At 35.1% G+C, this 850-nt stretch overlaps 1 protein-coding gene across 1 annotated transcript in view; it reads right to left on the bottom strand.

The window, feature by feature from the left end:
- Window positions 1-850, bottom strand: part of LOC110019316 (cyanidin 3-O-rutinoside 5-O-glucosyltransferase-like) — a gene marked incomplete at its 3' end in the record, with an annotated part of 7,396 nt that overhangs the window by 434 nt on the left and 6,112 nt on the right. The window contains exon 2 of the mRNA XM_020716939.1: window positions 198-451. Within this exon, the coding sequence (XP_020572598.1) occupies window positions 198-451 (254 nt within the window). The remainder of the gene's footprint in view (window positions 1-197; window positions 452-850) is intronic.

Here is an 850-nt window from a genome sequence, read left to right as displayed (position 1 = left end):
GATTATTTTCTTATATACTCTAAGTCTCTTCTATATAAAAAAAACTTAATCTTTATGAGCGAATCATTGAGAGGAAGTGTTGAGTTGTAGCTTCAAGTTAGTTTTTTTTTTCAAATCTCCCTTCTCGTAACGTAGCTGAATCAAGTTAACGCGAACAGTGAGGAGGAACAAGAGGAAGAGGAGCAAGTGGCCAGAACCAGCTCAAAAGACGAAGTTGTCTCAAAACTCAACCAAAAATGGCTTGATTGGTTTGTTGTCTTCCACTGTTCTAGGAAGAAAAGTGGCGAGACTGCTTCATTATCTTCTATTCTTCTCAGAAAAAAAAAGCGCTCTTTTTCAACCCCTGTTTTTGCTTCGCTGCTGCACACCGGAGGTATCACCGGCGTTGGCTGTAAAGCTGGAAGCTTTATAGTACGTGTAGGTGAAGGAAGGAGTCGCAGGGCCGGAAATACTGCAAATTCCATAATTTTAAAATTTCAAGTGTGTTCTCTCATGACTCATAACGTATAGAATCATTTGAAGTCCAATAAAATCATGCCATGTGGCGATGACGAAAAAAAAAATAAACATCGGTCCGTTAACATGAGAATATTCCCCTCGTGTTATTTCATATTATTCAGGTGTTATTATAAGTTATTCATATCTTATTATGTTCTGGGAATATCCTCGGTGTTATAATAACAAAATAACATATCAATAACACACAATAACACTTGAATAACACATGATGAATATTCTCTTGTGTTATCAGATATATTTTATTTTTTTTCTGTCACCATCTAATTTCATTGGACTGCAAATAATTCTCTACGTTAAGAGCCAATAATTTTTACTTAAATAATGATGTTTT

The sequence above is a fragment of the Phalaenopsis equestris genome, unplaced genomic scaffold (assembly GCF_001263595.1).
Source record: "Phalaenopsis equestris unplaced genomic scaffold, ASM126359v1 Scaffold000054, whole genome shotgun sequence".
Classification (NCBI taxonomy): domain Eukaryota; kingdom Viridiplantae; phylum Streptophyta; class Magnoliopsida; order Asparagales; family Orchidaceae; genus Phalaenopsis; species Phalaenopsis equestris.
The sequence above is the reverse complement of the archived record's forward strand: the minus strand, read 5'-3'. Positions and strand labels throughout refer to the sequence as shown.